The sequence below is a fragment of the Engystomops pustulosus genome, chromosome 4 (assembly GCF_040894005.1).
Source record: "Engystomops pustulosus chromosome 4, aEngPut4.maternal, whole genome shotgun sequence".
Lineage (NCBI taxonomy): Eukaryota > Metazoa > Chordata > Amphibia > Anura > Leptodactylidae > Engystomops > Engystomops pustulosus.
Genome location: NC_092414.1, coordinates 124,279,200 through 124,298,508, shown reverse-complemented (window position 1 = coordinate 124,298,508; position 19,309 = coordinate 124,279,200). Strand labels below are relative to the sequence as shown.

The following is a 19,309-nucleotide window of genomic DNA, read 5'->3' as shown; positions in this document are numbered from 1 at the left end:
TCAGAGATGATAGAATAAGAGATTTTTTCTCTTATGCCATCATTGCTCAGTGCCAACATAAAAGAATTTAAAGGGGTTGGCCACTCTACTTCAAGTAGTTCCTCACAAACACCTGTTGATTCTGCTGATGCACTGTTGTCCTGAAGACGTTTTGAGGTTTTTTTGACCCACTTCAACTTCCCCAGCCAAGGAGTTGCTAAGCAATGTAGAGATGCTACATCCTGGCCTCTAAGTGCATATAGGGACACCGCGTATCCCTTGGTCCAAAGTTATGAAGTTAGCCCCTGTCAGTTAATACTAAGAAATTGAAAATCCTCTTCCTCCTGTTGATTTAATTACTTTGCATAAGTTATGCATATTCTTAATAGTTGTCCCGTCATTCACAGGACTCCCTGGCTGTTCTTTTCCAATGAATGTTACTTTTTTAATGATATGTACACTGTACATGCATTTCTTTGTTTTTAATGTTTTTATAAATCAGATAGCGGGTGTCACGTGACTCTTGCTCTCCCGGGGATTGTTGGATCCGAGGATCAATCATTGAAGGCTGAGGTCCAGGGCAGCAACACATAGAAGTATATTTTAATCCAATACAATAAAACAATACAATAAAAGTTTTGCTTAGTTCTTCAACATTGGAGCAAAGCGTTTCCTGTTCCTGATGTCCACACCGGATGTCCAACGAGACACATTGGATACAGTATTATGCTTCACAACTATTTCACCTGTATTCTGGTCACAATAAGGAGCATTCTCAGGAACAAGCAGTTTGGACACCATTTGTAAAACGCTATATCTAGCATTGCCAGCTGAGAATTCATCTGAAAGCAAGGAGCTTTTTCTTTCTGATATTTTATCACGGTATAAAATAGGGTTGCGCCCTTCTCTCTTTATTCTGTCCTGTGTGCTCATCAAATCTGCACATTCCAGTGGTTTAAGTGCCCCCTTCCCAGGTTTTGTTTGCGATTGAAAAAGCACTCAAGTAATAGCTGTAAACTACTTACCCTACTGGGAATCTGGAAAAATTTGGGGTCGCAGAATGTTGTGTCTAAATAAACGCTGTCAATCTCTTTCACTCTATGAAAGGGAGGAGAAAAAAAACAACAGCAAGTTGTGAAGGCGGTAAATATAAACATGTATACACCACAGGAACCTAAAAAACTGCTTAAATAGGGGAGGTTCCTATGTTCCTGATTACTCTTGTATTCAATACCGGCTTCTATGCTGTATGGCAGGGGGAGGGAACCTATGGCTCGGGAGCCACATATGGCTCTTTTGTTGGCTGCATCTGGCTCTCAGACAGATGTTTAATATATAGTGATGGCTGCTGTGTGCGTCTTAGACTAATCACTGGACACAGCAGTGATGTTACTGCTGCCTACGTCCTTTGTACAACCCAGACGCCATCGTCTAAGCCTAGGTCAAAGAGAAGAGCGTGGGAACGATGAGGAGCTGGCTGCTGGTAAGTGAATATTTTTATTTATTTTTTTTTTTTTGCTGTGACTAAATATCTTCTAGGATGTATCTGGGATGCATGTGGTGGGTGTCAGGATTTGGAGTAGCGAACCCCCTGGACCACCGCGGATAATGATGTAAGCAAACACCAGAATCTAAGTGGCACCCAGTCTTTACCAGAGCCCGCCGCAAAGCAGAATGGTCTTGCTGCAGCGTAGTACCATCTTGTTCCACAGGCGCGACTTGTCCACGGTGGCAGCCAAAGTCGAGGTACAGGATCACTAGGCAGTGTCGTGGCCAAGAACAGGCAGACGGTCAAGGCAGGCGGAAATGACGCAAGGTCGGGGATGCATCAGGAACAGGTTCGGGGTCACAATGGGAGGTCAACACTTGGGAAGGAAACAATGTGGAAAGCTCCCTAATAGGCATAAAGCACTAAGATCTGGCGGGGAATGCTTGGAGCCGCCGGTCTTTATAGGAACCCTGGAAGTGGGCAGCGCCAATCAGCGGCGCACTGGCCCTTTTAATCTGCGAGTGCCAGTGTGTGCACTGGCCGGCCGGGACAGGAGCCGTAAAGTGGGGAGTTGAGTGAGCTCGGAAAGGGGAGCCGTCAGGGAGAGGGGCACCAGTGTGCCTGCGATCCAAGACGTAGATCGCAAGGGCACCTGTGACATTGGGACTACCTATCTACTTGGGGCATGTGCATATTGTACAGCTCTTACGGAATAACATTTTAAAATATGTGCCGTTCATTGCTCTCTCAGCCAAAAAGGTTCCTGACCCCTGCTGTCACCTGCCACACAAATAACTATGGAAAGAAGTGTGGCACACAAAAATGTAGAGGCTATATGCATAGCATTAGCAGGTGTGGAATAGTATGTATGTTGCTATATTGTATATATGCTACACACCTGTTTCCTGAATGTAAAAGCTCCATACGGGTCACTTCTCCTTTTGCAAGTCTGAAGTCTCCAGTGTAAAGAACATTACCATTTTGTCCTTGGAACAAAAACCTTTAAAAAAAAAAAAAAAAAAAAAAAAAATCTCATGTCAGATTGGCTGCAATCAATGGCACTCAGCCTGTTGCTCGCTCCCCACAAAATGCAAACGATCATGTGTATATATAAATAAATTTGGGCCCTGAACCACCAGTCTTGTGGTGGTTTAGTATTTGAATCTAGATAACAGGATCCCTTCAATTTATCTATTATTCATTAACCGTATATACTCGAGTATAAGCCGAGTTTTTCAGCACAATTTTTGTGCTAAAAATTCCCCATTCGGCTTATCACTCGGGCATATAAAAATAAAATAAACCGACTACTCACCATTCCGACGGCCCGGGCAGCTCCTCTTCTATCTCCATGTTCAAGGCGCGTCCGCGACAGCGCCACTTCTTTCTTCAGGCCGGAGGCAGGTCCGTGACAGCTCCGTGCACACGGCAGCACAGCGCACAACTGTGATGAAACTCCGGAATGGTGGGTACGGATTTTATATTTTTTATGGTCAGCCCATATACTACACGGGGGCTGGCCGGCTGTATACTACACCGGGGCGGGCTGGCTGTATACTGGGGCTGTGACCAATGCATTTCCCACCCTCGACTTATACTCAAGTCAATACGTTTTTCTAGTTTTTTGTGTTAAAATTAGGGGTCTCTGCTTATACTCGAGTATGTACGATATGTAGAATTTGTATAATGTATTTAAAGTGCAGCCAGACCATTTCATGTTTCTTTTACATTTAGGTCCTGCCGAATTAAATTCAATCGGCTAATAATCTCAGTCACCAGTCTTTATTTTTTATGTAATAATATTTAAATTTCCATTTTTTATATTAATTGACACAACTAATCACTTCCCATTCATATAACAGAACAGCATAGCCATGCAATTTGTAGTTATCAGGCTTTTAAATGAAAAGACCACCACAAAAGATGAAATATTTCAGTTCCACTATATTTTATGCATACTTTTTCTATAAGCAAACTACATAATGAAGAGAACCCTTTGAGATTTTGGGTTAGTTGTCTTGAAGAGCAGACATTACAATTATAGAAAAAAAGCATGTGAGCAACCTGTCCCCCAATAATACACACACAAGTCACACATAGCTTGTAGGTAACCTGGCAGGTAGCAATGCTGGGCAATATACTGTACACAGGTCTGTTCTACATTTCGTTTTAGTGAAGAATCTTATTGCAAGCCATTATCTGTGGCACTAAACTACTGCACACAACCATAACTACTGACATCTGCTGACATGTACAGACATGTCTCTTATCCTATTGGGCCTCTTCCTGTTTTTACCACTAACGGTAACATAACTGACAGAGGGTAAGGAGACCCCACTGTCCTCAATTTTTCTCACATCAACCTCCACGGATAAAACTTGTTATGGTTCAACTGAAACTCCATTGCACAATACGACTGAACACAAAACATGAAAATGCCACCTTAAAAGTAGTGGCCAATCAGATAGTGAGTTGTCATTTCTAACACCAGTTTCTACAGAGATCTCCATGACTTTTTCTTACATTATTTTCTATGTAGCAATGAAGTGCACCCACAAGAAATGTAGTAATAAGAATCATAGTGTATATTACATTACTGAACCTGGACAGTGACCGGCTGGTAAGAGTGTGACCAGGACATCTTCTTTCTGTAAGAGACATTAAAACGACAGCTATTTCTATACAGAATGTACAAAACATGTATTTGGCACACACCTGATATAAACAAGGTTTTATCCTTTGTAGAAAAAGTAAAAAAACAAAATCACCTGGAAGAAATAAATTATTGCTCCAACACATTAAGTAAAGCATATGCCTTACATATGGAGACTGAATTATTTAGACATTTTCTTGGATTGTTTTTTTATCTACAAAATAACTTGTAAGAAAAATATTAAATAGACAAAAATTTTGCCCAGCAAATCCACAAGTAATATGCTATGTGTATAAGAGCCCTTATGCTTCATGGGAAATCCTTCCCCATCTAATATCTAAAGCCGTGCAGCCATTCCCGTCTATGGGGGAAGTATGTACGCCCGTTCATACGTCCCCCCGACAATCGTGTGAATACAGCTAAACTATGCGTGATGAAGCAATATTAATTCTACGCTGAACCGTGAGAGAAAGTCCTCTCACACAGGGTCTCACTATGGTTGAAATCCAGGACAGCTGTAGAGAAAGTCTGGGGGTCTCAGTCCATCCCACATATAATAGAACAGAGTTTGCTTTTACAGATTCAGATTTAAAATTATTTACGCTGGAATGGGAGAAACAAAAGTATAAAAATGTATTGTCAGTTCTCAACTGCATTTTGATACTTACATCACCAGTAGCTTCATCAATCAGAGAAATCTGTGTCGGGGTATCCACTTCAATTGTTCTCTGAATATTAAACATTAATATGTTAATCACTGGTACATATTGTAAGCATAATACATACTGACTGTTGTCTTATTGATGGGAAAATTTCAAATGACAACTTCTGTCTGCTCTGTAATATATTCACTGCTCTCCTGGCTCCTGCCCCTCCTCCCCCTGATAAAGTGTAAGCCTATGGCGGATCTTCATATAGGTACTATGGGCGGGGTCTTTGGCTTCAGAGGTGCGCCCTTCCATACCCGGGCCCTATATGAAGATCCACCATCAGTCTTTAAAAAAAAAAATCTATACTCCCATTGGGCTTCTTCTTCCCAGCCCCATGGCTCTGTCTGCTCCTCTTCCTGACAAGAAGCATCACTATGATACGACAGTTCCACGGCCGTGTGAGGTCATGGAGGAGAAGTGGAGCCGCAGGGCCGGGGAAAAGAAGCCTAAGGGGAGTATAGAGGGTTTTTTTTTTTTCAAGAGGGCTCTGCTGTGGACATTTCATTAATAGGGTAGGGTAAGGTGGGGGGGGCATTTATGGAAAGGGGGGCATCAGCTGTGGACATTTCTTTTAAGGGGATCTCTGCTGTGGTCACTTCTTTAAAGGGGGACTCTGCTGTGGCCTGTTACAGTATGAGGGTAGTTCAGCTCCAGAGTGCACAGAAGTTGGGCAGTCCACATCTCCTACATTGTCTGGAAGATCTGGTTTGGATGAGAGTCAGGGTAGACGGTCACATGCAGTTAGGGAATATGATTGGCTTTCCTAAATAGATGGATTACAAGGAAACATTTGAAGTTCATCATTAAAATACTTTTATGAACAATATAAAATTAAGGATATAGAAGCAGTACTTAAGTTCTAACATTTGGGCACATGCTGGTTTAGACACTGGGGGAGCCTCTAGTCATTTGAACAGTCCAGGGAATCTGCCTGACAAGAATGTTTAAAATAGTAAATTTTATTCTTCAATAAAAAATGGGCTAATAAATAGCAGTTTCATTTTCACTACACTCAGGCGTTTCACAATGTGAATCCTCTACACACATTTCTGTGCATAATTGCTCATAGGGCACCTAATGCTGGAGACAACACAGTGAACTGAAAAACACCTTGGAGAAACACTATATACCTAGGTGCCCTATGAGCATTTATGCACAGAAACATGTGTAGCGGAGTCACATGGTGACAGGTCCCCTTTAAGAGTGTGCACGACTAAATAATGTGGCACATGTATGCTCATTTGTGAGGCAGAGAAAAAAAGCTTGTGGACAAGGACCTAAAGCACATCTTGCTCTTTTTACAGTTTAGTTGGACAACCCCTTTAAAGTTTTATTTTCTGATGGCCAATGGTTCTCCTTTAAGCATATGTTATGTAGACATAGGGTAAAATGGTCTAATGTGTAGTATTCAAGCTTTAGTTAAAAAAATAAATAAAAACACTTACAATGCGCTTTTCCCAGAATGCATATTTCGGGCTTGTTAGCAGCAATTCCTTTGTGACAGGAGAACAGTACAGGAAAACTTTCAGGCTGTGAAATTCAAAGTGGAGAATCTTTATTTTGCAAACTTGCGCTTATACATTAAGCAGCTTGTTATAGAGCACGATGAGCTGAGCAAACTGAAATATAGTTTTGTTGGAAAACATTCAGTATTTCTTGTATTTAATTATTTATTTGCTTTTATTCTGAGAAGCAGTAGATGGTTAGGGAAGTGGCCTCATCAGTGATTGCCTGACCTACCCATGAGACTGATTATAGAGATAGCCTTCAATCACTGACAGTACCACCAATATGATTAGAGGCCTGCTTTAAGCATAGAAAGCGTAGAAATATAATATTCAAATAATATCACCATAAATCTGCAGATTACATATTACATTTCAGATTATAGCAAGCTATATCCGCTAAGATACTAAGTGGCTCTAAAATTATCTGACTATTCAGTGCATAGGACATCTTGCTGGATCAGTATTCAAACCCTTTTAAATGTTTCACTCTTTGTTTCATTGCAGCCAATTGGGGAAATCAAAAAAGTTCTTTCATTAATGTACAATATACAGCACATCTTCACAGTAGAAAAACAAAAATGTGGACATTTTTGCTAATTTATTTAACAAGAAAAACTGAAATATCACATGGTCATAAATAATCTGACCCTTTGCTGTGACACATATTTATGCATTTATGCTGTCCATTTCCTTCTGATCGTCCTTGAGATGATTCAACTCCTTCATTGGAGTCCAGCTGTGTTTAATTAAACTGATTGGACTTGATTAGGAAAGGCAAACAACTGTCTATACTAGATGCACCTCAAAGCACATGAGAATCATTAAGCCTTAGGCCGGCGGCACACGTGGCGTTTTGAACCCGTTTTTGGGCAGTTTTTAAGCAGTCCGTTTAAAAATGCACGAGTTTTTGAAAACGGCAGGAGGTTTTTGAAAATGCATCTTTTTTTTGACCCGCTTTAATTAAGATTATTGGTAAAACTGGACAAAAAAGGATGAGTTTTCAAAAACCGCGTGTGGTTTTTAATGGACTGCTTAAAAACGGCCCAAAAATGGGATCAAAACGCCACGTGTGCCGCTGGCCTAAGGGTGCGACTACACGTTCAGTTTTTTTAGATGCAATTTTTGATGCCAAAACCAGGAATGGAGTAGCACCTTTCAATTATTTGTCTCAACCCATTATTATCCACACATGCTTTTGGCTACAAAAACTGCAAAATTAATCTGGCCAAGTTTACAAAACAATTTCTGCAGCACTTTAAGAGAACAGTGACCCCCATAAGGGTGATGCCACACATGGCGTTTAGAGCCCGGTTTTGGTCCGTTTTTAAGCAGTCCGTAAAAAAAAAAAAACAAAAAAAAAAAAAACAACCATCCGTTTTTGACAGATTTTACCAATTATCTTAATTAAAACTGGTCAAAAACTGATTAGTTTTCAAAAAACGCATGCCTTTTTTGACGGACTGCTTAAAAACGGCTTAAAAATGGGTTCAAAATGTCACGTGTGACACCACCCTAATCCTTAAATGGAAGCAGTTTGTGGGACGACCACAACTCTTCCTCGGCCTGGCAATCCAGTCAAACTAAGCAATCGTGGGAGAAGAGCCTTGGTGAAAGAGGTAATGAAGAACCCCAATATCATTGTGGCTGAGCTCCAGAGATGCAACAGGAAGACAGTTCAACAAAATCAACTATCACTGCTTTATGTGCAGACTGAAGCCTCAGCTCAGCTGAGTTCCTTCCACCTTGGCTATATTAGGGCGGAAGATTGCAGTGTGGGACGGCGGTGGCAAGTTAATGTTTATTTTTTTTATGCAGCCCACTCCCTGCCACAACGGTATGTGTTGAGAAAACCAGGCACTGCTCATCATCTGCCAAATACAATCCCAAACATGATGGTAGCAACATCTTGCAATGGGGATGTTATTCAGCTGCAGGGACTGGACAAATGGTTGCAATTGATTCCATGTTTGCGTAGGTTTCCTCCGGGTCCTGGGGTTTCCTCCCACACTCCAAAACATACTGGTAGGTTGATTGGATTGTGAGCCCCATTGGGGACAGTGACTTATTTGGCAATCTCTGTGCAGCGCTCGTAATCTGTGTGTGTTAGATAAATAAAGGAATTATTATTATAAATATGGCCAAGTACAGAGATATCATGAAAATCTCTTCCTTCTTCCGGACCTCAGACTGGGCCAAAGGTTCTCTTTGTACAAGACAATGACTGTACACAACTAAAATAACAAAGCAGTGACCATTCCTGACTGGCCCAGCCAGAGCTCTGACCTACACCCAATTGAGTATCTCTGGAGAGACTTGAAAATGACTTCCCCCAATGTTCACCATCCAAACTGGAGAGGATCTGCAAGGAAGAATGGCAGAGGATCCCCAAATCCAGGTGTGAAACACTGTTGCATCATTCCCAAGAAGACTCATGGCTGTACTAGCTCAAAAGGTGCTTCTACTCAATACCGAGCAAAGCGTCTGAATACTTATGACCATGTGATTTGTCAGATTTTCTCATTTAATAAATTATCAAAAATATCTATATTTCAGTTTTGTTTCTGTGAAATGGGGCGCAGAGTGTACATTAATGATCTTTTTATCTTACCAATTGGCGACAGTGAAACAAAGAGTGGAAAATGTAAAAGATTCTGAATACTTTCCGTACATACTGTAAATGAATTAACTAGATTAGATCACAGGTCACAAACTAGAAATGGAGATCACTAATATCGCTGTCCTGTGCACCTTCGTTTTTTCCACAAAGCACGACCACAGAGATAAGGAGTGTGATTGAGTGGTTGTTTTTCAGAGTGTTCCACTTGTATTTTTCTTTCTAAATGGTTTGTTTTTCAGATATGTCCAAAAGGAAAAAAAAAGTCAAGTTTTTTTTCCTAGCAACTTCTGAGGGCATTCATGTGTTTTATTTCACAGACCCGTTCACTTGAATGGGAGTCTAAGTTAGAAGTTTTCTTTGTACAGACCATTGGACAAATAAATGTGACCATTTCATTACTGTATCAGTGTTCAGTTTGTAAGTACAGTATATCAGAAAATGCTGCCGTATTAATGAATACATAGAAAGTTCATGCTTTATCCAGAAACAGAAATACATATGAAATGATTTCACATACCAGGACTGCAGTTTTCGTTTCAAGAGAGGAGCGCGAAGTCCTTTCATATGATCTATAGATGGGAAAAATATAAATTAGAGAAATAAGAAGCAATTCAGGAAAAGGTAAAAGAAGCTTCAGTCACTATGCTGTACCTGTAACTGACTGACCGTACACAATGCAAGGAGGAGAATATTTATAAATGTAATAACACCAATAACATTCCATGATCCTGGGCCATTCTTTCATTCGTCATCAAAGACTTCCAGCATTTTACCTCCAGATGTATGGCAGGTGGAGAGTAGTCAAGCTGCGGGCAGGCCCTCTGTAGGTGTGCTTGTTGCTACTTAGCACTGCATCTCTACACTGGATGTGTTCACACACACTGCAGGATCTAGCTGAGATATGTAGGTTAGCAATGCTCAGGACCCCACATGGTTATGTATCCCAGCAGTCATGGATCTCAGCATAGGAGGTTCCTATAATAGTGCAGATCATATACATCCCTATCACACACAGTCTGGCTGACATCGGAGAACAATAGCTTAGGTTAGACATGCTGCAGAGAGCTGCCCATTTATATTATGAGCGTCACTAGAATACCACAAGCCCCGGGACCCGCTCACCTTTGTGGCAGTGGGAGAGGAAATAAGCTTTGGCGGAGAGGTTCTCTCTGTCGAACCTGTCTATGGAGATAGCAGGATACTCCTTCATCCGGCCCTGGAAGGAGCTCATGTTATCATAGCCCAGCAGGAGCCACGATGGTGCGGGGAGTCCTCTTGCGTTACCGGAAGAGACATGGAGCATCACATGTTGTTCCAAAGTGACAACCCCAGCAAGCCGCACCTTCCAGCCAATCACCACTCTGTGAGCTGCACCCGGCAACCAATCAGATACGAACTCCACAAGCACGCCGCATCATCAGGCAGTAGCTGTGCTGGACCCCTCTACCCACAGCACGGAAGTCCTGGCTCCGCCCATACACTTCGGATAAGCTATTTTGGCCTCTTCTACGGACGCAGCGCGTCAGTTGTTGCTATGATACCGTAGAGCTGCCAACTGTCGCTTATCGGAGCTTCCAGGTAAGTAACGACAGTAACGGGAGCACTTACCGGACACAGCTTATATTACTGAATATTATATCATACATTACTAGATGTGAGTGTATTTTCGGGACTAGGTAGTTCTATAGATCTAGACATAGAACTGTGCAGCCTTATTCACATCAGTGCAGTGATATGATGTACATGTGACATATAATAAATGCTTCCCCCAGTCTTCTTACAGCTAATGGCCAATACACTTTTATTTAATTGGGACTGTTAACAGCACTGTCATGAATCTGAATCTTCAATATGCTTTATGAGGGAAGATATTGTCAGAATGATGGACTTCAAATTGTTAGTAAATGGCCTTATAAACTCTCCAGCAATTGCTTCTGTAATGACAGACGGCTGGGTCCATCGCTATAACTTCTCCTCTTATAGCACTGGTCACACTTGATGATGATGTATCTATCCGGGGCATTAGGTTAGCAGCACTTGACTTTTTACCCTTTTCACTCCTGTGGGATACTTCCAAAGTTTTGTAGCAGCTAAAGAGGGCCAAGAGGGCCCTGCCTGGCGTAGAAAAAAACGCAACCGGCGACTTTTCACGTATGAAAAGTCGCCGGCAGCAGTGAGTGCGCAGGCGCGGGGACAGTAACGCCCCGCGCCGGCCCACTCCCGTCCGGCCGCGCCCCCCGCTCGGCCGGCCGCGCCCCCCCCCTTCACGCCCCACTGGCGTGAAGGTGGCGGATTGGGGAAAATAATCGCAAAAGCTAGCAATAAGCTAGCATTTGCGATTATTTCAGGGCCTGATAAATATGCCCCTTTATCTCTATATTAGACTCTGTTGGCATCGAGAGAATGCTCATAGATTGTAAGCTCTTGCGAGCAGGACCCTCATTCCTATTGTTCCGTATGACTGTTTGTATTCTGTTATATATTTGTATGTGTCCCCTATGATTTCTAAATCGCTGTGGAGTTTGATGCCAATTTATTATTATAGCTAGATTATTATTATAATGCTGACAGAGTTCATGTCCCATGACATACCTCCCGCAGATCGGGACAGTGGGACAGAGCTTACAATCTGGGACTGTCCTGCTGGGTCTGGGACAGTTGGGAGGTATGCTATGGAAACAGTAAGGAGGTACTTTATCTGTTTCTACATAATGACACAATTCAATCTGTTGTGTTGTTGTTTCACTAAGGTCCCATGCACGTGGCTGCAGTGTTTGATACATATACTATTTATTTGCTGATTAGACTCCCAGGCCAGTTTTAATGAACCAATTCATTCAATGAGTGCACACTGGCTGATTTTGTTTGCACAGCCTAAGGCTGGTGCCACACGTAACGCTTTGCGCCTCCAGGGTTACGTGTGCCTCCAGCCTCAGGCTACATGCACACAAGTTTTCTTTGGACACATTTCAACAGTTATCACACATCCACATGTACTTCTATGGCCTCATGAACACTGATGTTGTATGTGCTGACTGCTCCTTTTCCTGTCCATGCAGGACAGTCTTTTCCACGTTTATTGGCACATTAGTGGATTCCACACTCCAGTGACACATGTTCCACAAACAAGGGCCTCATATTGCACATGTTTGTAGATTTTCTATTTTACTTTTTAATGACCAGATTTTCTATTGAAAAGCCCATTGAATTTAAAGGAAATGTACCATTTGAAAATGGTCATTCTGACCAATACCTTTACATTGGAGTAGGTAAGCTGATGCTGGAGGTTGTCTTGTTTAGGCACAGAAATCAGCAGTTCCGTCCAAGAATCGATTTATCCAATAGGCAAATGACCCATTTGGCGCTCCTGTCCTTCGGCACCCTCCTTCCCTCGCTCCCGAGAGCCAGTGACGTCACCGCGCTTTAGGGAGCACTGGCACATGGCTGTCCGCTTGTCCGCAGTGCTAGAGCAGGGAGAACGGAGAGTGGCAGGGTACCTAGAAACCACTTAAACAAGGACATGAAATTTAGGTAAAATTAGTAACTGTAAAGGGTTTTTTTCACAAATCAATACCTCTTGGGATGTCAAACAACTTTACCAATTATCTTTTTTTACCTATATGCAGCAGTTTCCTTGCTATCCCCCTTAGATTATCTCAGAGCTGCAGTAGCTGCTTCTTCTCCCTCCTGGAGTTGTCTAATTAACATCAGATAAACAAATCTATGGTTTCATTGGAGGGGAGGGGCTGCTGCTCCCTGCTCACAGAGAAGGAGGACATGTGCTTTTCGAGCTAGTGACGGGAATGAGGGCTCTTCTTAGAGAACTGGTTCATTAGGCTCCTAAACGGCTTCCTATTAAATATATAATAGGGAGCTGCAGGCCCCATTCCACACCACTTTTAACCCAATTGTTTGGTGAGCCAGTTAGGGGCGGGGTTAAGTGAGTTATCGGTTCACTGAGTTGAGCCTGCTCCCGTCGTTCACGATCAAGAGCAGGCTCTTAGAGCTGACTCGTTCGCTAACGACACTTATGCATGAATCAGAGCTGGATGTGTGAATGCAGATACAGTCTCCTGCAAAGAATAGTGAGATACTGTTCCCTATCAGTCCCTCCATCCCAGTCTGTGATTCAACAGAACTTTCTCTGTCTCTCCTCTCCTCATGCTGCTCACTTCCCCCACTTTGTCATCGGCACTGTGCAGATAAGCTATTAACCCTTAGTGCCCACACAGCACAGGCATAGACTTCATGTAACTGGTTTACTTCTTACATGTTCCCTGCTCCTCCATGTGATGGAAGCTGTCAGGCTGGTCACCATGCGCATCACCTATGTGCATTGTGCAGTGTTTCCTGGATTTACTGGATCGCTACTCGGCGCACACTCACCCCAATACAAAGGAGTCTCTTATCTGACACCATCCGACGCTGATTGGAATGTTGTCAGAAGATTTTAGCATAATCACGCCCCCCCCCCTCCCGTGCTGCAGCTCCTCCTTTCCGACCATACAGACCTCGGAATCGTCAGATCCCGGGGGTCATATCTTTGGAATGGAGGGGGCTCGAAAGAAAATTCCAAGTGCCCGAGAATCAGGATGCTAGAGCCTGCTTTATGGTATGTTCAGTTTGGGAAGTCTGGGGTGGTGAAAGGTCCTCTTTAATGCTAAATTACTTTGAGAGAAAACACTAGGCATTGTGGGATCTGTGGGCAAGCTAACTGCCCTCAGCTTGAGGGCATAGACAGACAAACATTAGTCTCCGCCCACTTCACGTCTAGTGAGAAAGATTTTTGTCAAACACTTTTAGAACAGAAAATGCCAGAACTTCGGAAAGAATAGGATGAGCAGTTCAAAGTAGGCATCGTTCTGTTTTCAAAGGGGAAATCACATATACAGTTACGGTTTTATGTTCCACTTTAAAGAGGTTTGAACTTCTCAAATTGAATTGAAAATTCTCAAATTTCAATCCCCTAGTGATGTTTTCACAGTAAAGATTTTTAACCCCCTTACGGGGACTCTCTAAGCAGACACTTCATGATTATCTTAGAATAGCTTAAATTATCAGGGTACAGGTGTACATACACTACTAGCTGTAGCTCCCGGCATTGCCCGGGATAGTAAATAACTTCTCTTAGCTACAACAAAATAGAATAGGTAATAAAAATTATTTTAGATGTATCTATATACTGTGTCAGACTGTCACTGACTGTCCCTTTTTTTAATAAACTTTTTTTGCATTCTCATTCCAGCGACTGTCTGTCTCTGACACTCTCATTCCAGCGACTCTCATAGCAGTGACTCTCTCTGTCACTTTGTCTATGGGGAGATTTATCAGAAGTGTCTGAGAGCAGAACTGCTCTGGTTGCCCTTGGCAACCAATCAGAGCGCAAGTTTTATTTTTGCACAGCCGTTTATAAAATTCCAGCTGATCTCAGACATTTCTGATAAATCTCCCCTATCTCTGTATCCCTATCAATCTTACATAACACAAAAGTTGTTTTTTACTCATTGCCTGTAGTAGTCAATCAAAGCTCAGAGCTCATATTTATGACCTGTGTCAGGGCAGCAACCAATCATGGCTCAGCTTCCAACTGCCACAGCAGCAGCAGACAAGGGTGGGGGCTGGAGTGCAGAGAGCAGCTCAGTGCAGCATCAGACAGGAGAAAAATATGTCTACCCAACCCTAAAGGGGCAACCAAAATTGTGTACATCGGGACTGATAGAGACAGGTTGGACAAGTTGCTGTATTTTTGTTAATAACATTGAATTAAAGAATTTGTATTTTTGTTATCCTGAGTATATTTAAGAATCTTGTCTTTGTGGGAATAACCCTTTAAGTGTATTTCTATTGGCTGAAATGAGAAAAGCTTTTCTCCTCCAAGCTGAAGTATTCAGGGTGTTAAGGTAAACCGGTAACAGAAAAAAACTGAACGTGGCTTCTATAACTCCCATAGAGGTCAGAGGTAGTTACAGAAACATTGTAGCACAATAAGCTGTGTCCAGAACTCATGTTATTGCTGCATTCAGACGAACATGTGCCCGCCGTGCCGTAGCATGGGAGAGGAGGAGGGGGTAAGTGCTGCTCGCCCCCGCTTTTCTCCATAGAGATACATAGCGCAAGGCGCCATAATCTGGGGAAAGATAGGAAATGTCCAATCTTTTCCCTGGGTACCGAACGGTACCGCTCCGAGCACCCATTGCCGGCCAATGGGGGACGTATATATAAAGTATATATGGCCACCATATACATACATCTCCCAGCGGCCGTTTGATTGCAGCCTAATAGTGTAGCTAGTGTATAAAGCTATTTCCGCACCTGCAGTTTCTTTGAGTGTTCCAGCAACAGCATAGACATGCCGCATTCAGCTATTTCCATAAGTCTCAGACTATTTTAGCACTGTGAAAACAGGGCTATTGTCATCTCAGCCATGGACAGATGAGTTGGGGATATCCCTATATTTTGGAATATATACTGTATATATGTGGTGGTTATTTTATGGGCTTGAATCTTGTTAAACTGATGAAATGCAACAAGAAATTTATTTTTCCAATATGTTCTTCATTCCCATACAGATCAGTTTGGCATAACTGGATATAGACAAAATTCTCAGCACAATGTCTGACACAGAATCTGGTGCTTTCGTCTATGAAGTAAAACCAAAATCAATGACTCGTGCGAAGCAATGGTCAGATGAGATTGAGAACTTGTACAGATTCCAAACAGCTGGATACAGAGATGAAGTAGAGTACAGACATATAAAGCAAGTGGAGATGGTGAGTGCTTTGTGTGTAGATGTATTAGTATACCTAGAACATCTGATATCTGTAGACGCTCTTCAAAAGGTTAAATGTACAATAATCTTGTAGTTGTAGCAATAGTGGTCACATATAGTACTCAGCATTTTTCCCATTGTAATTACTTAGTGGGGAGTACTGAATTGGTTTTCTGGGGTGAAGATATTGATGACATATCTTAACGATATGTCCCTTATTAACTTTTGCTCCCCTTTCTGTAGCCCAGCACCTTACGTCTTTTGGTATCTCCTCCCACCATTTGTCCCCTTTCGTTCGCTCCCTCACCTTATGCCTCCCTTCCTAATCTTTCTTTTCCAATTCCCTAGGGTGTGCTGCACTATTTCAAAATGCCATATCCTGGGCTACTTGGGACTGCAGGAAGAGTAAAATTGTGAAAAGAGGTGGACAGGGTCGAATTATCATTGGAGCTCCTTATCCTGGCCCGTCCTGTTTGGAGAGCCCCAGAGGAAAGCAACAATTCAAATTCGCCCTACTCCTTTCAATTGTATTGGTGTCCTCAGGAGGCCAATATAATTTAAAGCTGTGGCAGAGGAGAGAGCAATAAGTTACTGTTTAAACCTCCACGTTGGCACATAGAGTTTTGGGTTGCAGTGTAGGCAATCGGTCTCTAAAGGGTTTTCCGTAACTGTCATAGGGGATGTATCAAGAAGGTATCTGCACAGAATTAACAGAAAAGATACATCCCTCAATTTTTCCCAGAAAACTCCAACTGTATTTACTTCTTTTTTATACTTTTTAGTAGAAAGTGGAATTTTCCTAGCAGTCACTAGTGACTATTACATTGCCAGCAGTCCCTGTATATGTAAACTGCTATGAATTCTAAAGTGCCACGGAATATGATGTCTGTATAAAGATTTTTATTAACTATAGCTGCTCTAGCAATTGTCAGGCATAAAGACTTCTTGGATTTTATGTTTTGGTACCCAACTGTAAACCACAGATGAAACAAATAACTTGTGCAGCTCTGTATGTTACCAGTGCCGGGGGGGTGGGGGGGAGAGAGATTCTGCAAATACAGGTAGGAACAGGACCTGATCTATTACTTGTGGCACCGTGCCCAAAAGCAGTAAATAGTGCAAAAAGTGCATCCACAACAAGACTTGCCGTAAACTGTAAGACAAAACAAATGGTTGCAAACTCACCTTGCGATATCCTGCCTCTGTTAGGGATGAAAAACAATCCATGGTCTCCTTCCTTCTAAGATCAACTTTTAAAATTGTGCTAATGAGCCCAAAAAGGCTTTAGGGATGTTACCAGAGATCCTCCATGCTGCAGATTCACTGGCTGTTACACTGTGCAGGAGTACTTCCCCCCCTCACACTGTGTGCTGAAACTTTTTCTGCTATTGTGAGACTACATCAGGAAGAGTAAGGGGGGAGGCTGAGGGAGCAGAGGGGAAGACAGTCAAACAGCCTGTGAATCTAAACCATGGAGGGGTTCTGGTAACACCCCCAAGAGCCCCTCAGGCTAATAAGCATATTTCTAAAAGTTGATTTTAGAAGGAAGGAAGAAGGAACATTTCCACCGTCACTAGTATCATGCTTGATTTCGATGGTAGATTTGCTTTAATCATCCTGCAAAGAAAGAGAGAGTAGAACTTAAAGGGAACTTGTCACCAGGAGAGCCATTTTTAGCACTCCCCCAGTCCCCACAAAGCATAGCACATACACTGCCAAAGTGTTTTTGTATAAAAAATAGGTTTTACAGAAACAAAAGCTATGTTATATTGTACCTTTCATTAGCATCTGCTGTGTGACTAGGCAGTTGCCAAATGGGAGGGGCTGGAAAGGAGATGTTCCCCCCCACCCTTGGGAAACAGCTACTCCATGTGACCTTTTCAAATATATGAATAACTCCCCACACTCTGGATTGGCTGTAGAGGAGCAGGGGGCGTCGCTGAGCCAAGTGATGTGTGTTTTCATATATTTGAAAAGGTCACATGGAGAAGCAGTTCCCCAAGGGTGGGGGGAACTGCTCCTTTCCAGCCCCTCCCATTTGCCAACTGTCTAGTCACACAGCACATGCTAATGAAAGGTACAATATAACATATCTTTTTTCTGTAAGACCAATTTTTAATACAAAAACACTTTGGCAGTGTATGTACTATGCTCTGTGGGGACTGGGAGTGTGCTAAAAATGGGTCTCCTGGTGACAGGTTCCCTTTATGGTTTTCTAGATCTCTGATTTCTGTTCTGCTATAGAAAGCTTCTATATTTCCTACCAGTGGGTAGAAATCTGTCCATGGTGATGTGATGGACATTCAAGTGCAGGAGGCATTATTATCACTCGGCTCTGATTACTTGCTGGCTCGTGCACCTGTGTGACATCACATGACCAGGGACAGATTTCTATCCACTGAAAGTAAACAGAAGCTTTCTATAGAAGGACAGCAAGCAGAGTTTGAGAAAACCATGAGGAATTGATACAGAAAGTATGTTGGAAAATTGTTTAACTTTTCATAACACAAACCATATAAAATTTTTGCTGACAACCCCTTTAATTCTCTCCTCGTCATTACACCCACCCTCTGAACTTTGTTGCCCTCTTAATTAAACGGTTAATATGAATATTCAATCTATTTACCAGGTTGTGTAAAATCTCAACACGCTTGCTTTTAAAACCACATCATTGTTTTAATCCTGACCACACCTTCTTATGGTTATTTTCTGACCTTTACTGATACTCGGATTTCACTGTCATATTTTAGTCTTATATTTTTTCTGCACTTAATTTCCTTGTTTACTTGATTTGCATAAATATGATGGAAATTCAAGGTACATTGAGGCACATTTACTAAGGTCCGTGCGCCAGTTTTCTGTCAGACTTTCCGCGTTTTTTTATGTGCAAACTGCTTACACATGTATTTAAGAAGTGTCCACATCACATATGTGTTACCCGTGACCCTTTTGTGTCGCAGCTGCACTATTCTTCACGCAACACAAGTTTCGTCATTGACATAGGCATTCTGGTGCACAGGTGGACCGTGCAACACATTTGCCATTTGCGTTAAAGGTGCATCAAAAGAAAAAAAAAGTTGGTGCACTTTATCGGGGCAGAGCAGGGAGCGTCAAATTCATGAAGAACGTGCGCCAGAAATCCTGAATCTGGCGCCCTCTGCACACTACACAGACAAACTGCACAAAGTTTGCTTTGTTTTTAGTAAGTGCTGCATGTGAACGCTGCCTCACCATATCCCATACATGAGGATCGGTTTTGTAACAAAAAAAATGACATAAATGATAATGGATCTGGTACTTCAAAACTACAGTTCCTATGCAAGAATATACAAACCTAATTGTTATGGTATCAAAACAAAACCTTTAACTGTAATAATAAATTGTTGCCAACAACATCGTTTATGTAATAATAGGAAACTCTTTTCCTTCTTAGGTGGATCGCTGGCCCGACACCGGATTTGTGAAAAAGTTGCAAAGGAAGGACAATACATTTTACTACTACAACAAGAGCAGAGAATGTGAAGATAAAGAAGTCCATAAAGTAAAAGTGTATGCCTATTAAATAAATGCCATACATTACCCGA

At 42.2% G+C, this 19,309-nt stretch overlaps 2 protein-coding genes across 6 annotated transcripts in view; one reads left to right on the top strand and one right to left on the bottom strand.

Moving 5' to 3' along the window:
• The window catches only part of DCLRE1C (DNA cross-link repair 1C), a 31,718-nt gene extending 21,279 nt beyond the window's left edge, over positions 1 to 10,439 (bottom strand). For 2 of the 4 annotated variants that reach the window (XM_072147300.1, XM_072147301.1), the window contains exons 1-7: positions 10,079 to 10,439; positions 9,474 to 9,525; positions 6,277 to 6,361; positions 4,790 to 4,849; positions 4,061 to 4,116; positions 2,367 to 2,468; positions 1,005 to 1,077 (exon numbers count right to left, since the gene is read on the bottom strand). In XM_072147300.1, the coding sequence (XP_072003401.1) occupies positions 1,005 to 1,077; positions 2,367 to 2,468; positions 4,061 to 4,116; positions 4,790 to 4,849; positions 6,277 to 6,361; positions 9,474 to 9,525; positions 10,079 to 10,259 (609 nt within the window). In that variant the 5' untranslated portion in view covers positions 10,260 to 10,439. Of the gene's footprint in view, positions 1 to 1,004; positions 1,078 to 2,366; positions 2,469 to 4,060; positions 4,117 to 4,789; positions 4,850 to 5,519; positions 5,595 to 6,276; positions 6,362 to 9,473; positions 9,526 to 10,078 lie in introns of those variants that run through there. The other 2 variants (XM_072147299.1, XM_072147302.1) reach the window with 2 other exon arrangements.
• MEIG1 (meiosis/spermiogenesis associated 1) lies at positions 10,376 to 19,309 on the top strand. Of its 2 annotated transcripts, none has more exons than XM_072147303.1 (3): positions 10,376 to 10,534; positions 15,526 to 15,726; positions 19,159 to 19,309. In XM_072147303.1, the coding sequence occupies exons 2-3, from the start codon at positions 15,568 to 15,570 to the stop codon at positions 19,285 to 19,287; spliced, it is 288 nt and encodes a 95-aa protein (XP_072003404.1). In that variant the 5' UTR covers positions 10,376 to 10,534; positions 15,526 to 15,567; the 3' UTR covers positions 19,288 to 19,309. The 2 variants fall into 2 exon arrangements, with proteins under 2 accessions (XP_072003404.1, XP_072003405.1); XM_072147304.1 differs by having other exon boundaries at positions 10,522 to 10,610.

Coding starts and splice junctions, on each gene's coding strand:
- MEIG1 (XM_072147303.1), top strand. CDS start 15,568: ATGTCTGACACAGAATCTGGTGCTTTCGTCTATGAAGTAAAACCAAAA. Junction 15,727..19,158: donor ATATAAAGCAAGTGGAGATG/GTGAGTGCTTTG, acceptor TTTCCTTCTTAG/GTGGATCGCTGGCCCGACAC.